The sequence below is a fragment of the Corvus hawaiiensis genome, chromosome 2 (assembly GCF_020740725.1).
Source record: "Corvus hawaiiensis isolate bCorHaw1 chromosome 2, bCorHaw1.pri.cur, whole genome shotgun sequence".
Lineage (NCBI taxonomy): Eukaryota > Metazoa > Chordata > Aves > Passeriformes > Corvidae > Corvus > Corvus hawaiiensis.
In genome coordinates, this window is record NC_063214.1 from 8,153,082 (window position 1) to 8,181,000 (window position 27,919).

The following is a 27,919-nucleotide window of genomic DNA, read 5'->3' on the forward strand; positions in this document are numbered from 1 at the left end:
GTTTGTTTTATGTTGTTTTTTCCTGTGTGACTTGGCTATGTGTGAGCTATTTGCAATGTCAGATTCATAAAATTGTATCATGGACACTTGTACCTGTTTTGAGACCTATATGGAGAAAAGTTGCCCTGTTACTTGGGGAGTTCGAAGCCTGCCTTTGCTCCAAACTGGGGTGAAGGGGAGGAGGAAGGTCTTCCTAAAAGGGAAAGTTGTGGGCAGGTCAGGTCCTGGCTGTGACACCCTGCTTTTCGCTTGTCCTGGATTTGGGAAGTGCTGGGAGCCTGAGGAGCTAAGTGGGAGGGCTGGTGGGGAAGCTCAGTAGGTTCTGTGTGCTGTTGAAGGGTCTCATAGAACAGAGTTGTATAATATGTGCAAGTTGAGATTTGTGTTGGAGGATAGATGTGAGCCTCCCCCAAAGTCAAGTGTCAGACCTAAGTGCAATGCAGATGTAGCAACTCTTTTAATACTGGAAAAGAGGGATGAATTAGTGGTTTGGACTCTTTAGTATTGTCCAGAACACTTTTTGTTCATACTGTTCATTACATATACTGACTGTGCTTTCATGGATCTTGTTTTTGTGGATTTTACCTCAGTAAGCAACCTGAAAATTGATGCTTGATTAGGAATAATTGATAAACATAGGAAGCTTCTCTTAAGAAGTTGTCTGATAAGCTGAAAATTTGGTTTTTTTTCAGCTGTATTTCTTAAAATCATCAAATGGTTTGCATTGGAAAAGACCTTAAAGATTATGCAGTTCCAACCCCACTGCCATGCACAGGGGTGTCATCCAGTGCATGTAAAGGAAAAAAGAACATTTAAATTTGAAACTTGATTGTTGTTCTCCTCCTCACATGATATGTACATCTTGTGCTGGAAACCTTAAATGAGCTTTTGCTCCATGTAGGACATGAAACATAACTGCAGTCACAATCACCCACTCTGTGGCTTAACATTTAAAAGAAATTAAGAGTTCATTTCGTGTGCACATTCTTAAAGTCACTAAATGCTCAGCTCAATAAAAAGGAGTGAGAATAATTAGGAATTTTTTTGAGAGTAAGTGAATGATAGACTATACGAATTCAGTCTTCCTTCAGATTTAGAAGTAAAGTAGGTACATATTAACAGCTCTTTGCTGTGTAAGAGGCTACATAATATATGGCATTACACTAATTCTAGCCATCACACTGCAGTGAATCAAACTGTCTAACTCCCTCCTTGGTGATGTAGAGGTGTGTTTTGTGCTTTGCAAAGGAAGACAGATGCTAAACTTCTTTCAAGCTAGTAGCTGGGCTGTTTTGTCCGTGTTTTTTTCTGTTTTAGCCTTGTGGAATTCCTGTGTGCATAGATACACAAATGAAGAAAATTAATGCAAGCTTAGGGGGAGGTGTTTGTGATTGCCAGTAATCCAAGATATATTAGGATGCTTTGGCATTTGCAGTGCTTGTAGTATTTCTGTCATGGTCTCCATTGTTGTTTTTATATATCTTACATTCTTTGTGGTGGTTTTTAATTATTTTTTTTTTTTTAGCAGAACTGTGTAGCTACAGTAGATGTGAAGTACTAAATGTTCACAGAACAATTCTGGTTGAAGGGGACCTCTCAATGCTGCTTGTGTGTCAGCTTCCTGCTCAGGACTGGGCCGATATTGAATTGGGACTGGACTGGTCAGGATTTTGTTTTCTTGTATGTCAAACCTACAGGAACAGAGATTCTGCGCCCTCTCTGGGGCCTTGGTCCTAAGGGAATATTTATTTCCTTCTCTCTAGCTGGCACCTCCTGTCAATTTTTGCATATGTTTTACTTGCAAATCTTTCATCCTGTACCAGTTCAGGTGACAACTGAGAAAAGCTTCTAACTGGCAGTGCACAAACTGTGCGTGTTAGGAGGGAAAGAATAGGAGATTATGCCTATAGATGGTAATGTATGTGCAGCTTTGTAGAAGCTGAATGTGAGTTCAAGCTCTCCAAGAATAGAAGGAAAAGTTTAAGTATGGCTTTTTTTTGGGAGGGTTATATGCAGCTTACAGGTTATATAGGTTTATTTATGGAATAATAGATAGCCAAGCTACTCTGATGTAAAGAATACAATGTGATGAAAAATTAAACACATTAATTCTTTGCATAGCTAACAATACTGTTTTTCTTCCTTGATTCCTTGGAAGCATTAGTACCAGCTTTATTCTTCATATGCAGCTCACAAATGAAAAGATTAATTTGCTAAAAAAACTGTGAATACTTGAAGTTTTGGCTCATGGTTTTTCTGCTTTGTTATTCCCTTGTCCTGGTGCATATCAGGTTGACCTCAAATAAGGAGGCTGTGCTGACTGAAGCTTTGGGACTAACCTGTTGTCCTTCTTGGCTTCAGTTTGTAGGCTTTTCTCTGGCAGCTCTCCAGGCTGGGAATTGGAGCTAGTAGTATTTTCTAGGCTTAGTTCCAGTAAAAGAGATATTACTTTTATGTTTTGTTGTATGAGTTTCAGGTGGGAGAGGGGATGTAAGCAATCAGATTTGCAGATACTCATATATATACTTATATTTTTCAATCAAGACTATAGTGCACTGCTTTTTCTATTTTGTACTTTAAAAATAGACAGGTACTTTAAAATACAGCTCTTTAAGCAGGCCAGCCAGTACAAATTGTCTGAGTTCCTTTATACAGAGTTAAAAAGCATACAAAGTAGTCACAAGGATGTCATAATGAGTGGAAAATTACTAAGAAGGGAAATTCTATCCAACATATAATCCATTACTATGTTGCTCAACCTATTTGCTGTGTAAGTGTATCCATCTGAAGTGAGTGCTTAGTAATTAATTTTCTACAAAAAGTGTTTTGTATAAACAAAGCTTATGTCAAAATTTTATATGAAAGATGTCTCCTAACTTAAGTAGTTTTAGAAGGTGCTTAAGCAGACAAGATAAATCTGAAGTTTCAAAAACCAATTTTATCTACTCAGTAAATAGATTGTTCATCTTACATTTCATAAGTCCTAATATTAGACAAGTGTTTATTCCATGATCTCTGAAGTTTTCCTAGTAGTACTTCATAGTAAGACTAATTCCACCTGCATGTGCAGCGTATCAGGATGACTAACCCTGGCAATGCCAGGCTTTCTGAGTTTGTGGTTTTGCTTTGAATTGTTGCAAGTGGTTTCCTGTGTGTCCCAAGTTACCCCATCACTTCAGATATGTAAAATTCTGCTGTAAACTTCACTTGTTTGTCTTGCTGTGCCTTGAGTTATTAAGAGATTTGAGTCTTGCATAGTAATGAAGTACTAGTTAATACTCTCTCCTGTCTTTTGTTTGCAATTTTCTTTAGTCATATCAATCCAAAACTTGAATCATGAGCTTTCTAATGTTGTGACAGCCATGTCACATTGTAGAGAAAATTCACGTGCTTGCAGGCTGCAAGGTAATGATGTCTAAGATTATTGGGCTGTCCCTAACATCAAATACAGCTACAATCCCATCAGAAGAGAGGTGTCTCTGAAGTTATGTCAGAGCTTAAATCGTGTGGAAGTGGCTATGTGGGATGAATCCAACAGCTGGGCAGTGTTTCTTCTGCAGTTACGTGCTTAACAAATTTGTGTGATGCAGCAAATCATACAGTTTTAGTCAGATTAGAGATTATGTCAAAGAGATACAGTACCTTGATGTTTCATAAGAGTAGCCAGGCTATGTAAAAGCTGAAGTGTTCTGTTTTCTATGAACGTTAAAATATTCAGTATAACAACTTGGAGAATCTGATGTTTACCTTTTTTTGGATAATACAAACTAGTTAATGACTAGTATTTCTTATCTTGGTATTCATTCTAACTGAAGTCTGAAAAAATGTGTTTAGAATGCACCTTGAAAATGCTTGGCTGTGACTGACATAAACTGTTGTATAAACTACTCACAGCAGCCCTTAACAGCAATAGTTCCTTTTAGCTTGCTTGTCTTCTGTGGGAATAGACTTGATTGCCTGGGACTAGTTACAGACATTTCTCAAGTACACAAGTTCTAATTATACTTCTAGTACATTGACAGTAAATTATAAAGACTTGGCATTGTGGGCTGTTTAAGAGTGCTTGGCTTCCCTTGTTGGTCCTGTCTGCAGTGAAAGCGGTTAAGAATTAAATTTAGAAAAGTCTGTGCTGTGAAGCCACTGTGGTGCTTCTGCTGAGGTGACTGGAGCAGCTGTGATAATGGTGTTCCTTCCCCCACCCCAAATATCCCCGATCTTATTTTCCAGTCACTAGAGGTCTTCTACAAAGGCTGCTTTTCCCAGGCATTAAAGGGAACCCAGCAAGCAGAGGAGGAGTGCTGGGGGAGTTGAATGTGTGGTCTGTGTGAACAGCCCCCACAGCTCCTGAGCCTGCAGAGACAACACTCCCTGATCAAACCAGTGACGACTGATCAAAGCTGGCATAGTGGGCAGTAATAAAAGCAGTAGTCCTTCCTTCTCATTCCATGTTTAATACTTGTTTTTCTAGCTATGATGCTGTGTAAAAATCTCACACAGGCTGTTCTTTCCTGGAGTACTGTGAAGTTTTGTTGGTTACAATAAAATACAGAGGTAAATGAAAAGTGCATGATATCAAACACTTAAAGGCCAGCAAGAAACATACAATGGCAGTATATTTGTGTGCATGACAGAGGGATTTGGAGTATATGTTTGTGCATGGCAAAAAGAAAACAAATCATGTCTTTTAGATGACACAAGTGCATGAACATTCTAAAACTAATAGAATGTAAAGCATTATTTAATTAGGTGGAATACTGTAGGTTTATGGAGAGGAAAATTGTTACAGGGAGAAAGGTTTGGAGAGGTAGTAAAGAAGCCAGGTGTTGCAATAGGTATCTTTTCTCAAACCATCTTTTTCAGTCTCTTAAGATGGCTGTCCATTTAAATCTGTTTCAAGTTTGACAAAGAAACAACCCTGTAGTAAGGGGAGGTTCTGTTTGTTTGATATTTATCAAGAATGAGAATTTTTATTTAAGTTTCTAACACATCTTTCAAATAGAGACCTATACAATAGTTTGAATATACAACATGTTGATCTGGTCTGTTATATCACGACTTTAATTTCTGAAACATATTTTTAAGGGAGGTGAAATAAGACTTGTGGAAATGAGCAATGAAGCTAGAGCAGCTAGAGCAGCTGGGCAGTTTTCTGTCAGGGAATTCAAATAACAATTCTTACTCCATCACGTTGCCGCCAAAGTGGGATGAGTGGCAAAGGTCGTGAGGAATATCTGGTGTTTTTTTTCAAATAAATCAGGAGTTCTGATTTAAAAGCTTTTTTCAGTTTGGTAGACAAATAAAACTTCCAGTTTTAATTTCTTTTGAATTTATTTAGAAAGATAGATCTTCAGCCTTGTGTTGAGCTTCATTTGTTGCAGTTAATGTTACTTGCAGCTTTTCAATGTGGTAGTCGAACTGATGCAGCAGCCTTGAAATCCAAGTTTGAAAAGAATCCCATGTCTGCTTGTGTTTGCTGCTGTGGCAAGCTAATAAAAATCCCAAACCCACAGTATACAAACCAGCTTCAAACCAAAATTAAAGAGTTATTGAAGTCTATTATTTTGTCACTGTGCAGGGCTTTTACAATCCGTGGGAGGTGTGTGAGCTGGTTCTCACTGCACAAATAAATGTTTTAGAAATGGTACCAACTGGTGCTTCCAGGTTACTGAAGTCCTGCAAGAATTAATAACACTTGACCACCATGAGGGAAAATACAAATTATTTTTTTAAAAAATTCTGTTTTTTTTTCCCTGAAGCCTCTTGCACAGCTACTTTGTTTTGATTCCAGCTTTGTAGTAGTGCTGTAGTAATCCCTGACTCTTTCCCCCAAACTAGACTTTGATTTCTGTTAACACAAAGGTGGTCTGTTAGCAATAGTTGGCAGTAGAATCAAATGGGAATTGATAAGCTGTTGTTGACAGCTTCATTAAAATGAATTCTGGTAAATAAAATATCTGAGTTCTGTCTAGATTAAGGTACTTTTGAGCATATGTTGATGAGTAGAAATGGTTTTGGAATGTTCCATTAATAAATACATGCTTAGAAAAGGAGCAATAAGCTGTTTTTAGCATGGGGAGAAAATCTAATCTATGGTTTCCAGGTAAATAGTACGGAATAACAGGAAGAATTTGTGAAATTAAAAGAAAAATGCATTAGTAAACCAGATGAATTTTTGACTGTATTGTGTCCCTATTACAAGCAAATTAATAATGATATTGTTCCTGTAGGTTACCTGTGAATGTGATTAATGTTCAGTATTACATTTTCTAGTGCATTTTGGCAATATGGAAACCTGAATGTTTAACAAGAACACAATTTCAAATTAAAGCAATAAATCAGAGTTAGTGAAATAAGGTGTGCAGTGTGCCCCACTCCTCGGCAGTCACCGAGAGAGAGCAGTGTCTTATGCCACTACTTTTGGCAGCAGGAGCCTCTTTATCAGCTACTGTCTTTCCAGTCACGCTTGTGTTCACGTCTTTGCTACATGCTCTGCTGATTACCTTGGAAAAGGGCAATGCTGTAACTGTTCAACTGACCTTTCAGTTTATTTTCTCTTGTGTAATATGAAACATGAGCTAACGCAGCCTTAGTCTACTGATTCCGAGAAAATCTGTCGCTGCATTTCTGCAGCTTTCTGCTCAGATGTGATGGGGTTTCTCAGTAGTTACATTAATTCCAGAAACTCCATCGAGTTCAGATATCATCACAACAGTGCAGCAAATTATTATAGCTAGAAGAGGGGCTTTAGTGTACAATTCATGCATAGTAAAGACTACTTAGCAGAGGAATAGTGAAACAATGACTATTAAATGAAGAAATCCTATACCTAAATAAATGAAATTATGCTACTGGTAAATTTGTCTCCTTACATACAGAGAAAAAAATATATAGAACTCTCATTATTTTGTAATTGCTGTCTTATTTAGCCTGTGTCCTCATGATAGGGAAGCTGTCTTGAGTGTTTAGTCAGATACAGATATACATAGCTGTGCCATTTCAGGAGGTTGTAACACAGCTCAGTATTGTCAGGTTTGGGGGTTTGCCTGTGGTTTTTTTTTTGTTTTTTATTTTTCTTTGTTTGGGTTTTTTTGTCTTATTTTGTTCCTTGAGGAGTGTGTGCTTCAGTTGTTTAGTTTTTTTTAAATTACTATGTACCTTTTATTCCATTAGAGGGTTAAAGTAAATGGCTTTCTTGCAGGAAGTGTTGATACATGCTCACTTCTTTCTTCTCCTCTCCTGGAATTGATGTCTCTAAGTAGTTTGCTGGGCTTGTGATGGAAAGAAAATGCCTCTTGGTCCTTCTAAACACTAGTAATTTATTACACTTACCTTGTGAGGTGCATCCATGTGTTTCTAATAAACTGAAGTGGGTGAGAGATGAACAGGAGTGTGTATAAGAGAGCATCTAAATATTGGCCAGGGGGAGGTGGGTGGGGAGCGGGATTGTTTTTAGGATTGGGATTGGCTTAGATAAACCAGTGGAGGAATTGTTAATGCAATCATTTATTAAGTTATCATTTGGTACATTTTATAATCTCTCCTGCATTTGGTTCTGAATTGAGAACCGTGTGTGTTCATTCTGAAGCTGATGGCAAAAACATTACAGCTGTCAAATTCTGCCAAAGCCACTAAGTTACCTTAATGGTTAAAGCAGGGAAGGGAACTTTAAAGGTTAAAGAAAGTCAGCAACAAATAATCTTCTTGCTAAAATACTATGGAATGATATTTATCTGTATTAGACCTTGCAGTTTATAGGTCTTTACGTCTCTGCTAGAAATTGCTGGTAGGATGTCAAGAAAATCGGTAGTTTCTCTTTTTCTGCCCATTTTTTGTCATGCTTCTACGTACTAGACTTTTTGTTAGGGCTTGACTTGCATGTCATTGTACTTTAAATTGCTTGGAAAAGAAGTGATGCTGAATCAGATGCCTTGTTTTGTGTTGATGGCTTTCAACAGAGCAAGTGATTATGCATTATTTATCCCAAGCAAATCTTTCTTAATTTTTGATGCTGCACTTAGTTTGAGATATGAACCACATTAGTGTTCTATGCATAAATGCTTTACCTCAGCATTCTGAAATCATGAAACATCCAAAGAGAATTGGGAGTTATTCATTATCTTCCAAGTAGAGAAAATTTGGAAAAGCTTTTTTTGAAGTTTTTGCTTTTCTTGCTCACTCTTACAAGTTGTCTGCTGGATGGTCTTCCAGTAGCTAGTAAAAAACCACATTTTTGGTAGGAATTACAGCAGAAGTGGTTTAACTGTGTAAGTTCCCCCATTTATTTGGATAACTGTTGATTTTATTACCCCTGAAAAGGGGCTTAGTGTCACTGGCCAACCTGCAGAAACCTTAGTTTTCAGCTAAAAGTGTGATTTAATTTGCCCCTGATGTTCTAGAGAGGCAAATTCCTTTGTAGGGAACAATTTTGTGAATGGAGCAATTGGAATGTTTGGGAAATTCAGATTTAGCTGCAGAAAGACTTCTTAAGATCATGATTTCAGAATCATGTAACAACTTTATTTTTAACCTGCAGAAACAGAAAATTAAGTGGTCATCTCCTGAGTCTTTATAATCATCATCCATTGCTATCCTGTGTTTCTAAATCATCTCTCTCAGAATTGTTCAAAGGTTGCATGTGTTGCTTGTTGTTGATGTTCCTTAATGCATTTCAATGTGTATTAAAAAGATTGCCTGAACAGGACAGGACTTGTCTATGTGGCAAGTCCAAGTCAATCAGCTACAACTATGAAATTGGTAAAAGTTAAAGATACAGTAAATCTGTTGTTTTGAAGTAGTCATACCTACCCAAGATTTACTGTGCCTTTAGTTCCTATTTTTCTTAAGTGTGACTACTCTGTGTAATACTCTGAATAGCTAAATGAAAAGTGGATAACAGAGGGTGAAGAAAAGAATGAAGTAAAACCCAAAGCTCCTGTTTTGGTATATTTTCCCTAGTGATAAATGAAATTGAAGAAGAAGCTGCAAACAGGAATTTGCTTCTGTTGCATAATTCTAGTTCAGCGTGGTCTGGTCTCTTTCTGCCTGGGCTACAGAAATTTGCTTTAGGAAGAGCTTTATATCTCCTACTTCAGTCTTCCTTCAATCCACTGCTTTCTAACCTACTGAATGACAAGAACTTGAGGGAATAACTGGCTACAGAGTAAAGGGGAAGATGGGAATCAGGGCCTCACTAATCTGAGCAGGGACTCTGCACTGACTTTGGTGTCAGTGAAAGTCTTTGTAGCTGCATCTTCAAAGGCATTGCAGCAATATTAGAAAAAGGTGATTTGTGAACAACCTCATAAAGCTATGGACTGTGGTTTTGTCTTTAACACTGACATTAATTTCAGTGTTTGTATTTGCTGGAAAATGGAGGATTTGGTTACAGAGAGTACCTTACTGGGTATTTTCTTTCATATCCTGTTCCCTTTGGTATCTGCAGAACTGGGCTTTCCATATGGATACCAGATACCATTATCAAAGTCTCTCCTACTTGCTTTCATCTTTTGAATAAATTGGCATTAATACTGGGCCAATACTGTAGAAATAAACTATGACAAGAAAGCTGATGTGGACAAAAATCTGAAAGATGAATAGCTACTAAAATCAGCATCATAAGCAGAAGAGGGGCTAAAATCATTAATTTCAGTGTTGTTGCCACAGGTCTTACAATAAGCTGACTGACTGTTCTATAAACTGCAATAACAACAGCTTTGTAAAAAAGCATGAGTATGGACATAAAGATGTGTTGAAGTTTTGCAGCTATCTTGGGGTTCAGCACCAGACTCTTTAAATGAGAGTATCTTCTATGCTGCCAAGGCCTTTTTAGTTACATTAGTTACTGTGATGCCTAAGAAACTGAAGCTGATCTGGTTAAATCTAAAAGTTTAAAATACTACAATACCTCTTTGTTATTTTACAAGGTGGCCAGGAAGGAGTTAGTGCCTGTTCTGCTTAGAAGAATAAAGATGTGAAAGCTTTATGTGGAGCTCTAACTCAAAGTTTTGACTTATCATCAGACTCTTCAATAATTTGCCAAAAGTCTTATTTCAGTAAAGCAGTCTACTTTGGGGAGGAAGGAGACACTTAGCTTTATTTTTCTTATACTCCATATTGAGGCTACCAACTTTAATATATGCCTGAGACTTTTTTAATGGGCTCAATAGTTGAATTAAGTCAGTGGTCATAGGAACTGCAGAACCAGGGGTGTTTGTATATCAAAGTTATTAATTAAATAGAACACTTTTTTTTTTTTTTTTTTTTTTTTAAATAAGGCTATATAGTTTTGCATTAAACTGAGAACTCTTCACTTCTTCTGTATAAATTTTGGCTATATAGGTATCCATAAGACAAAATATTTGAGGGTGTTTCAGTGGTAGAAGTGTGAGTAATAAGTGCTCACCTGACATGTCAATTCTTGAAGTGGCCGCTGATACAATATTGTCTTTACATGTTCATTGGAATGTTACTTTATTGGCAAGATACTTGTTTTCTGGATAGCCATTATACTAATTCATGTTTGATGTTTTAATCGTGCTTCTATGGAAAGTCACCCAATTCCTACACTTCTATTGTAAGGCTTTAAACAAAGCTGCATATAAAGCATGGGATTTAAAGCAATGCTGTGTTACAAATTATGAATGTAACAATGGGAAAAGACTGTTGTGACCTTGTCTCAGGTGATGTTTACGATTACCAGTGTTTCACAGTGACATAATCGTGGAGAGGGGAAAAATTGTTGGTGTAAAGGCATTTGGTAACAGTGTAGTACTTAGTTTCAAACTAGGTGTTCTGTGTTGGGGGAATGCTAAGAATGAAGTCTTTTCAGTAAGTCTAAAGAAAACTATTTCAGTGTTTCAGTTTTAAGAAACATTGATCTATTAACAGAGGTGAGATGAATGAATATGGGACTTGAAAAGCTTGCTTTTTCATAAAAACTCCAGGAGCCAGGAATACACCAGAAGCAGTCCCCTTCTGCTGCCTGCACTTGTCAGATGTGTGTTGCTGTACCTGTAGTAAAGGCCTTTGCGTGCAACTTCTTTCAGTCACTTCAGACCCTCTGTACCTGAAGTTCTGTGGATCCTCTTGTTTGCTCTGTTTAGGTTTTTTTTTTTTTTTTTTCCCAAAGGTATTAGTTGTACTTTTCAAGTCACAGTTGGGTACAGTTTTTACCTTGTAATCCTCATCAGTGTCAATGTTAATGACAGGAAATTGAAAAATCTTAAGGGACTTCGAAGTCAGTTGTTAGGCTCTGAGAACTTGAAAAGTACGAAGACAGAAGTTGGTCTTTTGTTGTGCCTTATAGCTCTAGATGCTGAGGTTGACTGTTTCCATGTACAGAATTTTGAGATTTTCATTTATGAGATGCATCCAGAGTCTGTCATAAGTCATACAAGTATATATATGCATAAGTGAACATGGCATAACTTTCAGTGTTGAAGAGGAGATCACAAAATGTAGTCTTAATCAAGTGTTTATCTCTGGTTTTAAGACTTGTATACTAATAGTGAACAATATAGATATTTGGAATTGGTTGAACAACAACAACAAAAAAATCCTGTAATTTTCTATGTGTAATCCTGGGGGTTTGCTTTGGAAGATAAAAAAAAAAAAAGTGTTTAACAAGCCTTAGTAAGGTAGAAATGAAAGCTGAAATATCTGTGAAAGCAAAACCTTAAAGTTCCCTAAATCTGGACATGAGCATGTACTTAACTCAGTCCTTCCCTTCAAAGGAGCAACAGAGTACAGTTGCTGCTTTACAAGACCTTTCTGCTGTTTTGCAAGGCCTTCTATGACAAGTAATGTTGTTCTGTGTCCAGGTGTATTTCATCTCCTGAGAGGAGTTTTTGGAATAGTTCACAGCAAAAGTAACTGACCCGTTTTGGAAGTTGGTGGTTTTTTGGTAAATTTTGTGCAAAGTACAATTCTTGACTGGATAATCTCAGGAGGTGGCTAAAGAAAAAATTCTTTCTAGATTATAATTTTAAATCAATTACAGAGATCACTAGTTGTTGCAAAAATCTTTATTTCTGCAATGTGATGTAGCATTAATAGTACCTGAATTAACTTGGTCTATTCCAAGCAACATGCTTTTGTACAAATTGAGGGAGCATTCTTGCTCAATGTACAGGATGCTGTGTTGTCTGTTCCAAATCTGTCCTATATAAAAAGCTGTTATTGTAAAAATGTTATACATCCTTGCTCAACAATTCTTCTAATCATTCCCTTTCTTGCCTCTTCTCCCTCTCCCCAAAAAAATAATTTATTGACCATGTAATCCGCTCACCACTCTTTGTAAAGTGGGCAAAGAGTAGTCTTTTTTTACAGTAATACTCATGATCATTTCATATATTAAATGCCATGGTCTCTTTGTGTTATGGTTTGCTTAAACTCTGAATTTACTGAAACACAAAAATTGGAGCAGTGAGTGTATTCTTAGTACTTTTATGACAAAAATCAAGAGCTTATGATGTGTGTATTACTGTCAGTGATTTTTCCTAAAGATACAGAACCACATAATTGCCTTCTGAAAATCCATTTTCATCCATCCCACACTCACGTCCTGAATTTGTTAGATGTTTCTTTCTTTGGAATGAGATGAATGGGTTTGATTCCTAGAGAGGGATCATGTTGAGGGAGAGGAGTAGGCCACTGGCATGCATTGCACCTCTAGGTGATGTGAATTGCATCATACCCTTTTTCTTTTCTGCACTGAGATTTCAGTACTTCTTTATGGCCTGCTGTTCCTCTCTAGTAATAAAGGATTCATTTGCTCCTGCAGCTTTCAGGGGGTTTTGACTGACTTGTTTAAAAGTAAAGCTCACTACTTTTTACTTTTTGCTCAATGTGGGAAATGCTATATCCAACTAATCATGTTCTTAAAGCTGTGAAAATGTATTTGTGGTATGAGTGGGGAGGAAAAGAATAATTTTGGTTAGATAACATAATTCAAAACTTCCTCGTCTATTTTTACCTGTGTCAGGCTCATTGCTTCACTTAGATCTTCTCTGAAGCTACAGCAGCTACCTATAGTAAAACAGATCCTGCTTCAGCCACAGGGGGACAAGGTGGAAACAATGCATGTGGCAGGCAGCAATTTTGAAAAAGCTTTTGTATGGCAAAGAAATAGGGATGGCAGATAACACCCCAAATATACTTCTTGTTATATAATTTTTCCCCCTAACAAATTAAATATATATATACACACACAAAAAGTATATCTAAATGTACATAACTATATTTCTTGTATCATATTTTAAAGAATGACTTAAATTTCAAAGCTATAGTGGTTGTTTTGTTTTTTTCCCCAAGGAAAATAATTTGAATTTACCAGATGATATATGTTGAACTTCTGGGGCTGTTTATGACTTGCTCTGTTTCTGTATTTAAGCTTTATATAAATCTTTGTGATTGCAATTGTTTAAAATATAAGTCAGTCAACTGAGTTTGTATATGTATATAATACACTTATAGTTGGAAATCTGACAAAATATTCTCCCTCAAGCACATAAATGAAATTGATTATCAGAGCAGTAGTAGTTAGTAATGCACTTCTGAGGATTATGCCCATGAGCAAATTTTAAAGGAATAATGCAAGTGGATGGGCAAAAATAGTTATGAATGTATTTGCTACAGTGTATCCTGGAGGAATTTTAAAATCTTTCTCCTTTTAAAGATGAGCATCAGTCTTAATAATAAAATAATGAAAACTTGCTGGGAGATTAACCTTGAAAGTAGTCATAGTAGTCTAATACGGGTTATGCTGTTTACCTTAACTAGTAATTAGACATTTTAATCTTCTACCTTGAACTAATTAAGGGCCAAAAAACAGATCACAGAGTTCTAAGTCCTGACACTGCAAGCAGACCGCTGCTTCTTTTTCCTTAACCAACAAGGTGTTATTCCATAGTGCTGGTTTAGTACTTATATTTTCTAGTGCAAAACACAGGAAGTGTAATAAGGCAGACAGGTTTGGTTTTGCTGGCGTTCTTACTGGTTTCTATACACTTCAGAAGATTCTTTATAATTTATGGAAACACAAATACATTTCCAATTTACCTTGGGAGTGAAATATTTAAAACAAACGAACAAAAAAACTGCTGTATAGGTAGCATTATTTAAATGTTCAACTGCAGCTTTTAGCTGTGCTTCTGCACAAAATAGCTCATAACTTAGGGGTCAAAGTTGGCTCTCTTGTTTATATTGTACCCCTGATGTTACCATCAATTCCGGAAACATACTTGCAGAAAACATAGCAAAATATGGCAAAAACCTCAAAGCTGTTACTAGCAAAGTTTATATTACAGGTTTAGGGCATTTCTGTTCCTACTGGTGTAAGTAGGGTATAGTCCAAATAATTACTTTTATGAAGCTGTAATTTTTTTCAAATTGTTGCAGTGTCAGGGACTGACTGCAAAGTCTTGCTGATCATCTCTGTAAAGAGGTCACCTAATGAGCCCCTTCCAGCAAGGACCAGTCCATGCTGTCATGCTGTACCGCAAACTTTTCGATGGCCTGAGATTGTCTGTCTATTAAAACTGGCTGTGAGAGATGTGGCAGGCCTATCCAGCTCTCCCTAGGAGGCTTATGTCTGATATTAATAAGATGGAGGGAAAAGTGCTGGGCTGTTCAGAGTGTAAAGTTCTCCTGTTGTGTAGTAATACTGGGATTTCTTGGCTGCCAATCAGGAGTTGTAGTTCTAGACTGAAAGTGCAAAATGTTCCTGTAAAGTAGAGAAAGCACTGACAAACACAAAGATTGCAACTTTAGACAGTGTAACAACCATGGAAAAATTGTATGGTTTGTATTTGATTTTTTTTTTTTTTTTTTCTATTCCTGTAGAGAGCAGTGAATCTCATGTTAGTGTGTTTCATTTGATTTTTCTTTTTTTAGGTTTTGACACTTGTTAATGTAAGAGAGATACTTGCTAATCTTTCTAAAAAATGTTCTCTGTTTTCATTGCAAGGTATTCTCTGTTTTATAACCACTTGAAGAACATTGAGGAAAGTGAAGGCGGCCTTGATAAATTTACAAAAAGTTACAAAACCTTCGGAGTTAACCAACTCGCGGATGGTGGAATATACTGTAAAGAGTGGGCACCAGGAGCAGAAGCAGTGTTTCTTGCAGGTGACTTCAGTAAGTATTCTTAGGAAAATTTCTTCTCCCCTGAACAATGTTTTACAGCAATATTCTCTTCTTTTAAAGAAAATTTTGTCGCAGTGATGAAATTCTGATAGTAAAAATGTATGTCATGGCTTAAATGAATAATATTTTCCTCTGTGTTGCAGTAGCTTATGAAGATATATGTTCCTGTTGCATGGTCAGTGTTATGCATTTTTTTTTAATACCCCAAAGGCACAGTGACTCATGTCACACTGCAACTTGAGGCTGTGTCTAAACTACCTGAAGTTCTTTTTAAAGCTTTATAACTGGGCTTTTATAAAACTATATGCAGAGAAACAAAAATAACAGTAAAATAATTTGCTTTATCTTCTTTTACTGATCGAGCAACAGTGCTGTCTAAGGACCAAGGCCCTTGAGAATTCTCACCCATCCTGAGAGTTTAGTCAAAAGTTCTGCTGGAAAATGGTAGCCTAAAATCAAACTAAATACTACTGAAAGAGTAGCTACTCTGTTTTTTTGAGGGCAAAAGTAGGAAAGATGTTAGCAGAATGGGAAAGGGGCAAGGTTACATGAAGGAATTGCATTGCTTGCTCTGAGAACCAGGAAGACTCTCTTTGAATTTGAAACAAAAATATAAATTTGCTTCTTATTTAAAGGCTATCTACACTCAAATCATGTTTTGAAAATTTTTAAATGAAGGTGACATTCCTCATTGCTCTTCAATCCTACAATTCAATTCCTCTCTCTCCTTTCTGTTTGGAGTTTTGGAGAGCTTTGTTCTGTTTTTCTCTTTTACCTCTCTCTCTTCAGGGTTAGGGATTAGTCCATCAAGGTACCAGGTCTTGCATTTCTGGTTCTTACTGAACAGGGACTTAATCTGTGAAATTATTTTGTTCATTTAACCACATTTCAGAAGTGTGCAGTATTATTTGTCAAAGTTTGGTTTTGCAAAAATACTGATCTGGGGAGTGTTCACTGTATTTATATTACAAAATTGCAATAGGAAAAAAAGTGATTTGAAGCAGTTAATTACTTCTGCTTAAACACAAAGCTGAATGTTGACCATTCCTTACCCCTGCCTGAGGAAACTATTGAAAGGAAAATCTCTTTAGGAGGGTTTTTATTTAAAAGAAAAAAAAAAAAAAACCAAAAAAAAAACAAACCAAAAAAAAAAAAAAAAAAACCAAAAAAAAAAAACACAAAAAAAACCCCAAAAAAACCCCAAACCAACAACTAAACTTTTTTTTTGATGCAGAAGTTGAACAGAAAAGTTAGTGCAGCACTGTTTTCAGCCATGATCCTGTTTGATATGATTAACCTAGTGAATGATAAAGTAGCTTTCCTTGATGTACTGCTTGTCATTCTATTGGAATAGACATTGATAAATAGGTTAGTGTAGTTCTTGCATTTTCATATTGAAATTGGATATGCCGTCTAATTCAAAACTGAATAATGAATCGTGCATAGTTCACCGACTACTATATAACAGTGACTTCAGGTATCAATATAGACTGCATGGCAGGTAGATCAGGTTATTTTCATAGGTCAATTTTATGTGTATAAACATGAAGAAAATTCTCCTCCTTGTCCCCCTCTTCCACTTGCTGCAACCTTCCCCCCATTGCTCAAGGTTTTCATGGGGTGGGTGTAGGTTAAATTACTTAACACAACTAAAGACTGGAGTGCATTTATTTTAAATACGTATTTTAAGAGATGGTAATATTAAAAACAGACTATGAATGATATGTTTAATATTTTGAAAAGAGGCTATAACTTGTAAATTGGCTTAGGCTGCGGGGGGAAGTATACGTATACCAGAATAGGGCACCTAAAAACAATGGTTTTCTAAACCCTACTTTGTTTAAAATAGTTGATGTAATACATCATATGGAGCAGAAATTTGGGAGTAATATCTTAGAGTAGTTGTATCTAGACCCGGATGGAATATGGCAATAAGAAGTGGAAAAAAAAAAAAAAAAAAAACAAAAAAACCCTGAAAAGAAATTCATTTTAATGTGGAAAAACTGTTTCTCCTATATATCAGTCAGTCATAGTAAGGTATTCATTCCCAAAGGGGACAATAGCATACTTGGAAAGACTAGAGGAATGGAAGATTGTCATTCAATTCATATGATCTTGAATAATATTCTCATGAGAAATTGGATTGCAAAACCCTAAGATTTAGAGTCAGATTGCTGCAGATGTGTTTAATTAAAACTGAATCCCTTTAACCTTTCTTTAAGTTTTCAAGCAGGTTAAAGTCTCAAACTAAATTTATGATTATATTGTGTTTAAATTGGCTATCGGGATTGCTTTTAATAGGATTTTTTTTAAATAATTTTTTTTATAAAGAGAACTGTAGTGTAACCACATCAGGGGAAGTTGGAAATCTTAGACAAAGAAATAAACATTGAACTTAGATGACAGAAGCTCTTTAGGTTTTAAACTGAAATAGGGTGGTATATAATATAAAAACTGTCAATTCATGCTTTGTTTTTGGAGATGGATAGCAGTATTTTCCTTGATAATACAGTATTATCTGAGAATCTCTTAATGTTTGACGGAAAGACACAAAGTATTAGTCTCTACTATTTCATCTTAAGTTTTTTGAGGACCGAAAACTAGTAAAAATGGCAAATATAGGTTGCTTGCAGACCTTGAATTTTTGTTCAAAATTTATAATAAAACTGATAGTTGATAATATCTTTTTTATTAATTATGCCTAAGATAAACAAGAATAATTTATTTCTGTAGTTATATACATGTGAAGCCTCAGTCCTGTACATGTAAAGTTTATTGTGAATGATTTTTATGCTTTATAACAGACAATAAAAGCTTTGCTACTAAGGTATTTTGACCTGAATTATGGTATTTTTTTTGCCTTATTCTGAGAAACTTGTAATGAATGGTATCACTCCAATTTATAGAAAAATTCTTAGTATGACTGTGCATTTTGGGAAAAGAAAGAGCTAGAAACTAGTAATAACACACAAATCTGTATGTGGATTGGAGAATGAAAAACATGAATTCAAGAAAATCCCAATGCTTTTAGAGCTGTTTTTGTCTCTTTAAAACTCTATAATTAGAGAGAAAGGAAAAGTATTGTATCTGGTGTTTTAGTACGATGAGGTGTATTAAATGAACAGCCAAAAACATTAAGATTTGTCAATTAGTACTTTCAGCATCTCAGTAAATCAAGTGTATAAGGCAATTAGTCAGTTGAATTTCCAATAACAGAGGCACTGTCAACATTATAGCTCCTTCAAAAGCTCTCAGTGATAACACTGAATATTTCATTTGTGTGCTCTATTGCTGAGGAACCCGGTCACTGCTAGCAATTTATTGCTACTTTAGAGTTGACTATTTCAAAATAAGTCACTGAACTGTGAGTTTTGAGAGTAACCCACAGAATTTATTTGGGAATTGGAACACTCACATTTGTATTTGGTCATGCAGAGGCTCAGTGGGTTATTTGTAAACAATTCCTTGATTTTAAAAAGAAAGCTTCTGGTTTTAAGAAGCTTGAGAGTAAGTATGCATATATTAATTTGGAAGTTGGCATTTGCTATAATACATTGTTATATTTGTGGTTTCTGTTCTTTTATTTGTCTTCCCTTCCATCCTTCCCAATTAACGTTGATCTAAAATCTGATCAGTCTGGAATGTCTGTTTGGTTTGGTTTCTGCTTCCTTTTTCCACTGGGGTTGGAGGGTGGAGGGAGGGTTGGTTCTGGGAGGATGTTTGCGTATTATTTAAACTCAGACAGGATTCCTTCAGAGTGAAAAGAGAGGACCTTAATCCACCAGCCTTCATAGTTTGGGTATCTGACAGCTGACTGCAGACTTTATGTAGAATGTTTTGGGGCTTTTGATTCCAGATTTTTACTGAAATGGATTCTAGGTATTGTCATGATATGATACTGAATGTCTTACTGCTTCCTTCCAGGATTTTTATAGAAAAATAGCTAAGTTTGATGAGTAAAGTCAAACAGTGTCATATTTCTCTGGGTGCAAATGATTGAAAGCAATAGACCGAAATATAAGGTGGCATTAATATACAGGGAAACATCCTATCTAAGAAGTAATGATGCTTGTTTTTACGTCAGTGTTTGAGCTGTTTGATCAATTTCCAACAGCTCAAGAGCAGGATCATTAACATAATCTTCTTAAAAAGTGATTAATGTGAGGAAAGGAAGACCTAATTGGTCACTGTGTAGAACAGAATAGTGTCCTTGGAGAATCTCTCAAATTGTGTTGTGATTTCATATTCTAATCAAGTGGAATAAAGGTATCTTGTTGAGATACTGGAATTTTGATGCCCTTTCCCTTGTCTGAACTGCTCCTTGTCTGACTGACTTTCTTCAAGGATGCTGTGTGAGTATTTTCTGAACTCTCTATTCTCTTTAGGTGTCTTTCAGTTGATTGGAAAGTTTGTGGAAATATAATTGCTATGAGAGATGAATTGATTCCACTTGAGAATTCAGCCTTAGTTTGTGAATTTTTTTCACTTTTGAAAAAATAACTCCAGTTTTTATATTGTACAAAGTCAATGGTTTTGTTAAAATGCGAGAAGAACGCCTTTCTTCTAGGAGAAGCAAGAGAAGTGTTCGTTTCTGGTGTGAAACTCCAAGTTCAGGCATGAGCCTCAGAGGTGTATGGCTATATACCTGTCAATGTGAAAACAAAACCAGGAGGTTGAAGAAGGAGTCACTTTAATTATCATATAGCTAGAAATATTGCATTTAAATTGAGTTTTTTGTCACAAATGGTAGAACCCAAACCTTTGTAGCTTTGAATTCAATTCTACATTAAAGCTCAGTTCATGCTTCTTTGGCATACTAAGGGTGTAGTTTTGAGCAAGAAGTTCCCTTGTGCCTCCTGTTGCTGAGGTAAGATGTAATGTTTAAGTAATTGGCTGGGTTTGGAAGATCTAATCACAGAGATGAGAGGAAACAAAGTATCAGGCTGTTGAGATGAGAGGAAACAAAGTATCAGGCTGTTGAAGGTGTCTTCTGTGTTGGATTAAGACATAGCTGGGGCCTGAACTTTTGTACAGAAGCTCTTGCCTTTGTGCATGGTTTTATGGGTATTCTGCGATGGTGTCATTTTTCCCCTAAGACCTATTCAAGCTGATTATTTGAACTTCTACTGGTAATCTTCTCAGCCTTTTCCTGTTTGCAGTTATTGTCAGAATCTTTGAAGTCTATGTTCTCAAACTAAAATATTTCTTCTGACATTTTTCTTTTTCATCTTCATAATAGTCTACTAATCACTTGTTGATTAGTTGAGTTTGTTATTTTTCTTTTCTTCCCTCAGGCATTTTTGGCTAAGTTTTGCTGAAAATCAGAAAACCAAGCAGTAAAACTGAGAGAATCATGGGCCACTCTCTCTTTGAAGAGAATCTTCAGTTTTCAGGGAGTTTTATGTTCTTTATGCCTCTGGCATACAAAGCAATGTTTTCTGTTATAATCTTTCTAAGTGAGCTCCTCTCCAGGGGTAATTAGTAAACAGTGGGTTTAAGTAGGACCATCTGGGGCAGATGGGTATTGCATTGCATTTATTTTTAAATCATGAGCCACAGGCTTGCAATCATGGACTGTGGCTGAGAACAGGAGGGATTAACAGGAGCATCTGGCGTTGCTGGCGGGTGAAGGCGAAAGTTCAGGCAACTTCAGTGGAATTATCAAATCTGTCGGTGGAGAGCAGAAATATTTAAAAAGGTAGAGAAATGTAACCATTCCCTTTCTGAAGGAGGGAAGAGATGTGGTTCTAGTAGAGGTCATGAAAATCTTTTTAATATTGTAAGAATTCAGTGGTTTTGGTGAACATGATTAACTCCATGCAGGTTCCCCTGGGTGAGTTTAATAAAAACTGGGCCTAAGACTTTTTTGCTGTAACTTTTAATTTTGCTCAATATTCATCACCTGGCATATATGGTTCAGTTTGTGCATTGTAATCAAGAGGTGTAACTCCATTGGAAAGAGTTTCATGAGAAGCCATGGGGACATCTGGGGGAAGAAGACAGAAAGAAAGAATTTAGGGTAAGTCCCCCAAGATGGGTCTTGACTATCATAAATCCTAGCCAGTTTTTAAAGCAAACTTCTTGCAACTTCTTAACATCTTTGTTACATTTTTCATCTTTCTTCTGTTTTCATTTTTCCCTGGAATGTTTATTTGAGACAGTCTAACTGTTTATAGTTAAAAAAAAAAACCCAACTTTTTTAAAGTGCTGTATTCTACATCCTTTTACCATGCCCTGAAATAAAAGAAATATATGTATTTTAACATATGAACACTGTCTATAGTTTGCAATTTAGACATTTTATTAGGGAGCATTGCTTTATTGCCAAGGTGTTTGTTTGATGTTGGTCTTAGTAGTGTTTGTTTAACTGTTTTTCTTGATTGAAACTTCAGTGTAAAGCCAAGGGGGAGGAACCATCTAAATCTTACTAATATGTAAGCTCTTCTGCTGTTAAGCAATAGTTTAGTAAATACTTTCCTTCTGCTAATATGTGTAATTTGTCTCCACTATCCAAATACTTTAATCATGATAAAAACTATCATCTAAATGACGTGTTGAATTAATTGCATTTCTGTTTTACTCTCCACCATGAAATGAGTACGTACCAGAATATGGCATAGTTATTTTGTCTGGCGTAGTTATTTTTGTCACATTGTGTGGCCTTGTTTAATTTGTGTCTTTCAGTGTTCTTTGACTAAAGATTGGCAGTTCTTGGGTTTAAACAGCTATGCAAATACAACCAGCAACTTTGAAAGCAGTCTGGTCTTTCTCTGAAACTCAACACATCCATCCGTTGCTAGGGAAGCCAGTTCTTTTGTTGCACAGCAGATAATATTTGTGATTGCTGATGTTTAGGAAAATACATATGCTGATGAATAGAACTTCTTCATTTCTCTACCTGCCCTGCTGTGACTTCCATGGTGGCAAAAGTGATGATCCTGCTTTTAACCCTGACATGTTTAGTTGCAATGTTGTTTTATACAAGTGAGTTAATATTCTTAAACTGAAGGATGCTTATTCTTCTTTCAGTGATGTGTGAGTTTTGGTTTGTTGATTTTTTTTTTTTTTTTTTTTTTTTTTTTAATTACAGGAGGCCGTGGCATGCAAATGGATTACCATAGAGGAAGAATAACACGTGTTGCTTTAATGTCTTTTAATTCAATTTTCTGTGTTGACTAGTTCCTATTTAGCTTAAGAGTCTGTTGCCTTGAACTACGTGAAATAGATGTTTCAAGGCAAAAAGAAAAAAAAGCCATTTTGAAACTTAGCTTGTTACTTCCTTCTAGCCTAGAAATTATTCCATTGCTGAAGTGTGTCAGTTCAGAAGTGGTATCTTCACTCTATTCATAGGAGTTAACCTTGAATGTACTTACAAACACTCAAGACCCCCTTGGCAGGTGTCTGTTCAGCGGGACAGGCCATAGTGACCATCCTTGCACATCTCCAGTGCTCAGTAAATTCAAAGAGGACAAAGAATCTTGAATTACGGGATTTAAGCTTGCTTCAGTAAATTTTTTAATGACAAAGGAATCTTCCTGAAGACTTAAAACCGTGGCATTTCATTTTGCCCCTTTTGAATGAGTATGTAGTATCAGGTATAAAAGTATTTGTGTCTGCACTCACTGAAGTTTATTCTGAGAAAAATGGAACTCAGAGTTTGGATTGTAATTGCATGCATTTTAAGATGAACACTTAGTATTATTTCTTATATTGCAGATGGCTGGAATCCGTTTTCTCATCCATATAAGAAGTTGGAATATGGGAAGTGGGAGTTGTTCATTCCACCCAAAGATGGCTGTTCTCCTGTGCCCCATGGATCAAAGCTAAAGGTGTTGTTTCTAGACTTACTCTAATTTTTGTAACCCTTCTTACTCATAAGTAACTTTATTATCTTCTAATTGTTCTAAGTAGGAGAATCAGTTTGTCCAGCTGAGCAAGGTGACCTAAAGGAGTGAAACATTAAGTATCACAAAGAGAGTTAGATTTTTGGAACCGGCATCTGTGGCTGAAATGTGGTTATAGTGTATTGCACCATGTTATAAGATGAAAACTGTTTGCATATTGATAATCTGAAAAAGAAGAATTAAGTAATGTACAGATAAAATCTTTCCATATTTGATGGAACTATGTGTTAAGATCCTATTAAAATATCAATACCTTGGTAATTTTTGTGATCTTTTTAACCACAGCTTTTCAGGTGATCTTTTTTTTGTTATTTTAATGAATGGTATATGCAGATTTGTAAAACTTCTACTTATCCCTTAGGAATTCAGAGTATTGAGTGGAAGGCTTAAGTAAGTGAAACTGAATACAGTTGTATTTCATGAGCATCCATGAGCTTAAAATGCTGTCTTCCAGAAATTAATGGAAAATTTCTTTGAGCTGTGAAATGCCACAATTGTTATGCTTAGTGCAGACACACCTAATGACAACTAACTAACAGCTGAGTTGATTATTTCTAGGTGAATACTGATTTAAATCAGAGATATACTTCATTTCACTCAGAACCTGAATTTCAGAGATTCTGGGTGCTAATGGAGGGCAGTAATAAGTAGTTAAGGACAGAAATGTACTGAGATTGTCTATAGACTAGGAAAATTAAGAAACTTGGAGCATTTGTATAATACTGCTACATTTTCAGAGATCCCATCAACAAAATTCCTAATTTTTCTGCTGAAAATCAGCTTAAGGAAACAAGAAATCTGTTAAAACAAAGATATGTATAAAAATGCTCTGGAAATGCTTACTCAGTGTGTGTGCTTATCTCTATGCTTTTTGTTATGGCTTATGAAGTCATCCCAGTAATATATATGGATAAATTGAAATTTAGGAATAATCGTTCAAGGACAAGAAAGCTGTTTTTATTTTACAGAGCAGGAAAGAAAACAGTTGTCTGCAATTCAGAAATGCTGTGATTATGCAGTAATGTATGAGAGTACAGAATGGTTATTTAATATTTTCCATGGTTTTGAGATATAAGTAGGTTAGATTTTTGATTGTTGCTAAATTTACCTTCTGTGTTTTATCTACAAAACTATTGACTCATCTGCTGTAGAATATTCTGTGCTCTTTGTAAAGATAAGAGGTGTGAATGAGGATGAGTGTTGATAATTATTAACATAATAGCAAAAAAAGCATAAATTCTTAAATACTTTTGGAGCAACATAAGATGACTTTTTTCTCTTAGATAATCACTGGTCATATCTCCTTATTTTGAAGTACAGGTCTTGATAGTATTTTCTTCCTGTTCAGCATTTTCTTTGAAATATAAACTCCATAAAGCAAAGACTGCATTATATGTAATTTGTTTAGTATGCAGAATTTCTACTGATTGCACTCGGTACTGATGTACTTGTAAGATGAATTGCTTTACTTCTGTAGTTGCTCTGAGTTTACAGAAAAAGCCAGAAGATACCCACTGGCAGACTAGAATGTGAGTTTTTCCTTTTTTTTTTTTGATTGTTCTAGGCTTTTTCTACCCTGCCACTTTAGTTGTGCTTTCCATGGTCAATTTTAGACAAAGATACGTGGCTGTCACTGATGCTCAAAATACATTATTGTCCAACAGGCTTGTGAAGCAGGAACTGCCTGTCTGCATGTGAAACAAATTTGCTTAGGAGTATCCTTAAAAAAAAAAAAAAGACCATGTATTTAGAAACTTGATTCCTGAATGTATGTAGTCATAATTGATGACTCCATCCATATGGAGCTGCACCCAACCTCATCTGTAGCTTTGCTAGTAATCTCTCATGACACTTTGTTTTTGTCCTGTGGTGCCTTCAGGACTGAATCTAACACTTCACAATGTGTGCTTGTAATGTAGTCAGATGATGGGACTAAGAGAAAAAACCAAAAAGGTCTCGAGTTAAAGTAGTTCAAAGATGGTTTATCACAAAAGCTATTGGAATATTCACATAGTAGGCATGTACCTTACCCTCATGCTACAGCTGATCTTATCCTCTCCCATTCCACTGATGGGTTTAGGAAACTTCTGCTTTTCGTTAAGGTTTCCTTGAGCTACGTGGTTCTGTTAGTTTATGATTGTTCATAAATGTCTGTGTTTCTGGGAACATGAGGACTTGTGTGTTAGAGAATAGTTGTGCAGTTCTTTGTTCATATAGAAGCTGAGATATTGGACTGCCTGCAGATGGAAATTGCTATGCAGATTGCAGAGGTAATGTTGAAATACACAGGTATTGGTGTCTGCACTAGACTAGGCAGCAGACATCTTTCTAGTAATGAAAGTATTTCCCATTTTTCTTTACTAAAGAAGCATAAGATAATCACAGTTTCTTTTGCCAGTATGATTCTTAAATATTTAAGTTAAAGTAGTCAAGTTCAGACACTATTGTGGTGATTAATCTGTAGGAGGAAGAAATGTCTCCTCCAGAAGGTCCTTATCTATAGCTTCTGTCTATGCTGTTTTGATCTTAACTTCTACAGGCGAATGCCAAGTTCTGAAATGGTAACAAGGTCATTTCTTTTAAATAAGTAATATCTAAGCCAGAATGGGAAATGGATGTAGTGTAGTTGCTGACACTAATTTAGATGAGGTCAAAAAATATTTTTGTGGGAAAATAAATGAGGAGCAGAGGTCAAATGTTTGCCTGTTCTCAGTAGTAGCAGGCTGTCTACTCTAGCTCTTCAGGCAGTCTTCTCATAAGTAAATGTAAACATTGAAGAAAATGAGTAATTAAAAAACATGCTGTAAATCTTCTGACACTTTTCTGTATGAGGAGATGGATGCTTATGACAGTTGAATGACTCCCTTGTGGATTTTGACATCCATCTACAAAATAAGGTTACCTGCTAGAAAAGGGCATCTTTTTTCTTTCTCCCATGGATCAATTGGGAGCTTAGAGTGAGTTAAGTGAACAAATATAGTTGCTGCTGTGGTAGTATAGTGTTGGCTTTTAAGCTTCTGACAGATGTCAAGGGGAGCACAGATTAAAACCCAAAACCAAATTTTATGCCTTAATAAGTAAAGCCTCTTTACCTCTCTTTATTTGTAACGGGGTAGTTTGAAAGTTATTTTCCTTAAACATCAGCGTGTTTGACATTCTACAGTGATAGCAGTTGGGGTGCAAGTATTTGTCTTTTGTGGTAGAAAATGACAGATTTTTTTTTTCCTTCATTGTTGGTATTCTTAATTACCTTTTTACAGGACACAGCAAGCTTTTAAAAAAAAATTTCATGGATAGACTTTTATAGCAAGTCTCATCCTGTGTGGTCGTATTAATGCAGGAGTTTAATCAGTGTTCCACTTTGTCCTTTTACTGTTTATTTCTAAATGATTTTTCCAACTGCTTAAATGTACCTGTGAATTAAGTTTTCACTGTAGTTGGCAAGATCCTAATTTTGAAATAGTGTCAGTGGAGTTCAGTCATGGGGATAGTATTGGTAAAAATTGAGATCTTAGTATCTGCATTGGGGAACTTATTAAATAGCTTAATGCTATTTACAGGAATGCCAAGGAGCAACACAGAAAATGGAAAACAACTGGCAACTTGAATCCTGTAAGAACTCAAACCTAGTTGAAAATACTTTCCAAATTCATGGTCAAGTTCTACAATATTTTCACACATCTCAAAAAAATAGATGGCAAGATCAGTACTTAAAAAAAAAAAATTGGCATTTATGATAGAGCTACCTGCTGCTCTGGAACATTGAATAGGAAAAGAATTGGTATAGCAGTACCACTAAATTTTCTTTTGTGAGCTGGAGAGGATATATTAAAATAGAGAGAGAATATATTAAAATAGAGGATATATTAAAATATTGCTTAACTTTCTAATAATGACAATAGAGATGTGATTTCTGAAATTATTACCAGAACAATAATATTTTAGAGTAATAAACTCATCTGAGACTTTAGATAACCATGTGCTGGGTAGGTGCATGAATCGATATATGCAACTAAATATCACTTGTATATTCATGAGATGTAATTCATACACTTTTCATGGAAAGAACACCTCAGAAAGTGGCAGAAACTTTTTAAAAACTCTGCATTCCATTATTTGCTGAGTCTTTATCCTTTTCTTCTTCCCATGTCAGTGTATGTATATATGTATATTCAATGTATTTAAATGGTGACGTTTATAGTCTTTTTTGAGGGACCATCTTGTACTGTAATGAGGTGATTAGATTTGATATCTTGTGCACTTGTTAACACAATATTTTTCTACTGATATTCTGCTCTTGCGTGTGTGAGTGGTTTCAGTGATTGCTGAACAGCAGTTATAGGTGCCAAGTCCAATATAGGATTGGGGCAAGCACGAACAACACAATTCTTTTATAAGTTTGTACAAAGTGCTTTCAAAGTTTACTACGATTGGTTTTAATAGTTTTCCCGTCCAAAGGTATTACCCTTTTTAATATCAAGTGTGCAAAGGAAGAACTACATTGAGTCAGAACATTAACAGTTTATTAATCATGATTAAAAGTACCAGAAAGTACATTTGTATTCATGAGGTGCTGGGTAGAGGAAAACTAGTTGTGAAGAATAGTTTTAAAACATAATCCTTACAGTTTTACCACTGTATCCTATACTTCGTAGTAGATCTGCTTGCTCTGTGTTTAACTTGTAAACCTTGAAAAGGATTCAAATATGGTGAGCAGGTAGGTTAATCTGTGTCAGGGAACCACTGCTAGTAAAGTTCATCAAGTGTAATTACTGTCACTGATGAAATAGATGGTGTTGCATCTGACCCTACTGATCAGGAGGTGCAGCAGCATAGTACCAGACTGGTGTGGAGTTCAGGTCTCATGAACT

The 27,919-nt window shown here is 35.8% G+C and overlaps 1 protein-coding gene across 3 annotated transcripts in view; it reads left to right on the forward strand.

The window, feature by feature from the left end:
• The window catches only part of GBE1 (1,4-alpha-glucan branching enzyme 1), a 165,293-nt gene that overhangs the window by 39,789 nt on the left and 97,585 nt on the right, over window positions 1-27,919 (forward strand). For all 3 annotated transcript variants that reach the window (XM_048326884.1, XM_048326893.1, XM_048326902.1), the window contains exons 2-3: window positions 14,966-15,135; window positions 22,861-22,973. In XM_048326884.1, the coding sequence (XP_048182841.1) occupies window positions 14,966-15,135; window positions 22,861-22,973 (283 nt within the window). The remainder of the gene's footprint in view (window positions 1-14,965; window positions 15,136-22,860; window positions 22,974-27,919) is intronic.